Here is a 3,155-nt window from a genome sequence, read left to right on the forward strand (position 1 = left end):
GTTTGCTTTATTGTACCAAGACTCTTTAAGAAAGAAAAAACAAATTGGCTGTTGGATCTGCAATGGATATTTAATTCAACTAACTTTTCTTGAAAAGAACAGACAGTTGGGTGTATAAGAAATTTACTTTTTAATGCTTGAATAATTGAGTAACTATTTATCTATTTTATTTTAGGTCAACTTAAAATAAACAAAAACAGTAATAATCCCAAATCTTTGATTATAGGTTAGCTCAATTAGAGTCAATTCAAGGCTGGACTGCAGTAACAACGCCCCCCCCCACCATTAACAGCACAAAAAACCCATTTAAGACTGAATTCCTAAGTTGTCACAGGTTAGATGTTGCTGTTGTTGTAGTATAGGACAAGATCAACCCTAATTAAGCAGACCCATTGCATGTCCACAAATCCATAGCTATGGATATGCCATACCTTGTAGTGTAAGATGAAGTTAAAGTGTTTATCTATCCTTTTGATAGCCACAAAGACCCCATGGGTCAATAATGACCACTTTGCCAACTCCTGGCCTTGACATAAGAGAGGCAACATAAAGTAGAGGTAGGAAATCTCTAGTTTTGAAAGGGACAAGGTAACACCTCTTCCTACTTCCATTTTTCTCTCTCTCTCTAGTATTGGTACTAAGATAAAATACAGTTGATAGTTAGCAAATAAACAAAGAAAGAGAAAGAAAACACAGGGTATAGGGGACTGTTCAGTTGTGTTGAAGGAATGATAACCTCTGTAACAGTGTTGCCATGATTTTAAGCATTAAGGGTACTGAATCATTATAAATATAACTAAATGTTTATTGTTCTTTGTCAATTTCTGTTAAGTATTTTCATTACATTTCTATAAGACTGTGCAATCATGTACAGGCTGCTTCCTTGCAGTGTGGTTGGTTAGATGTATTGAAGTTTGAAAGGTTGGATAATTTTTCCTAATAACAGTAATTAGAATCTATTTTCTACAGCAGTGTTGCATGAGATAAATAATGTGGCCACACAAAATATTTAGTGAACTAGTACAATTTGTACATCTAGGAAAAGTCTGTATGCACAAGGCCATGAGTTTTTCATAACCACCCTACCTAATTAATATTTTGCTTGTTTCAGTCATTGGAGAGCGGCCAAGTTGGGGCACCACCTGGAAATGTTTAGCCAAACGAATCAATACCAGCATTTGTCTTTTTTAAATTTTTGTCTCTTTTGCTAAGTTATGAGAACAGAAACAAATCAACACTGGTTCTCTAGTGAAGGTCGTGGTGGGGGGACAAACACACACACACACACAGAGTAAGAAGTCACTAAGTATAAATGACTATGAAGAAGGAGAAATTAAGATGAAAGGAATGAATTTATTTTGAACTTGAAAGAGCTTGGGTCATAAGAAAGAGGAAAAAAATGGTATGGAAGAGAATTTCAAAGATATGGTCAGTTTAAATGCTAAAGGGTTAAATTATGCAAATTACTTAGGCCATAAACGTGTTCTATTATTATGTATAAGTTTAAGTTTCTTGGCTGATGGAGATAAGGTTGGACAATTGTTGTGCTGATGATGTCTGTTGGGGCAGAAACACAAGTCTACAACTGGCCCCTTATTTCAAATTCCTTAGTGATATAGTACCTTTGGAAAATTCTAGATTCTTGAGATTATTTCTCTTTCTCATATGAAATTAGTCTTAACTGTCATTTGGTAATTATGACATATCCTCTAGAAGCAGAGATAATTTTAATAAATCAAGAATTTATGCTGTATGGCATTTGATATATCTGGACTTGACTCTGTTGTTTATATCTATGCCACTGGCCATTCTGTGCTATTTCTCTTAGTGCATTTTGTTTAAGACACATAACTCTGCTTGCTTTATTTTATTTAACTAACAACAGGATCTTGTCTCATTAAGTATTTAATTAGTTAGCAATAGTAGAACAACTGCTAGAAAAATATCATTTTTATCCATCTTAGCCAGATTAAAAATGGATTCTAAACAATGAATTCTATAGGCGCAGGAGTGGCTGTATGGTAAGTAGCTTGCTTACCAACTACATGGTTCTGGGTTCAGTCCCACTGCATGGCACCTTGGGCAAATGTCTTCTAGTATAGCTTCGGGCCGACCAAAGCCTTGTAAGTGGATTTGGTAGACGGAAACTGAAAGAAGTCCGTTGTATATACGTATATGTGTATATATATGTGTGTTTACGTCCCCGTAACTTAGCGGTTTGGCAAAAGAGACCGATAGAATAAGTACTAGGCTTACAAAGAATAAGTCCTGGGGTCAATTTGCTCAAATAAAGGCGGTGCTCCAGCATGGCCGCAGTCAAATGACTGAAACAAGTAAAAGAGAAGTAAAAGTAAAAGTTACTAAAAGAAGTAATTGTGAAGGAAATGAAGGAAATTCACTTACTAGCTAACATCATAAATGCTTCAGGATCTTTTGGTTTGTACTTCAGCATAGTACTAAGAAAGTGGAATGCAGATGCATATTGTTGCATGTGGAGATGAACTAATCCCAGATTATACAACACCTTTGTGTCAAATGGAGAAAGATAATTGGCTCGTTTTAAACAGCAGATTGCCTGTAAGGGAATGAAAAAAAAAAATATATATGAGACTATGTATTTGATACTTGGTTGTTAATGATATAAATTAAATATGTAAAAAGCATCCAGTCCACACTGTAAAGTGGTTGGCATTTGGAAGGGCACCAGCTGTAAAAACCATGCCAAAACTGATCTCACCTGTGCTGGTGTCATGTAAAGAGCACTCAGTCCACTCTGCAGGGTGGTTGCTGTTAGGAAGGGCATTCAGCCATAAAAACTATACCAAAACAGACATTGAAGCCTGGTGCAGTCTTCTGCCTAGGCAGCTCCTCCCAAACTGTCCAACCCATGCCAGCATGGAAAGCAGACATTAAACAATGATGATGATGATTATGATGAATTTCATCTACTGCCTATAAGCTGTTTCATTAAGTATCAATTTTGCATTTTTAACTTCAATCTCAAACAACTTGTGTCTGTGCGTGAGGAGACCCGGCAAGCCAAGTGAGACCTAAATCCAAGGCCTCTGCCAGGGGTGTAGCCAGCCCACTTATGAGTACCTTTCCTACATTGGACACTAAACTCCGCTTGCGAAGACTTGTTGAGGCAAGTGAAA

At 36.6% G+C, this 3,155-nt stretch overlaps 1 protein-coding gene across 2 annotated transcripts in view; it reads right to left on the reverse strand.

The window, feature by feature from the left end:
• LOC106883124 (Bardet-Biedl syndrome 4 protein) overlaps positions 1-3,155 on the reverse strand; it is a 58,800-nt gene that overhangs the window by 26,037 nt on the left and 29,608 nt on the right. For both annotated transcript variants that reach the window (XM_052972513.1, XM_014934019.2), the window contains exon 10: positions 2,404-2,575. In XM_052972513.1, coding sequence (XP_052828473.1) covers positions 2,404-2,575 — 172 coding nt within the window. The remainder of the gene's footprint in view (positions 1-2,403; positions 2,576-3,155) is intronic.

This window comes from Octopus bimaculoides, chromosome 1, assembly GCF_001194135.2.
Source record: "Octopus bimaculoides isolate UCB-OBI-ISO-001 chromosome 1, ASM119413v2, whole genome shotgun sequence".
In the NCBI taxonomy this organism is placed as follows: Eukaryota; Metazoa; Mollusca; class Cephalopoda; order Octopoda; family Octopodidae; genus Octopus; species Octopus bimaculoides.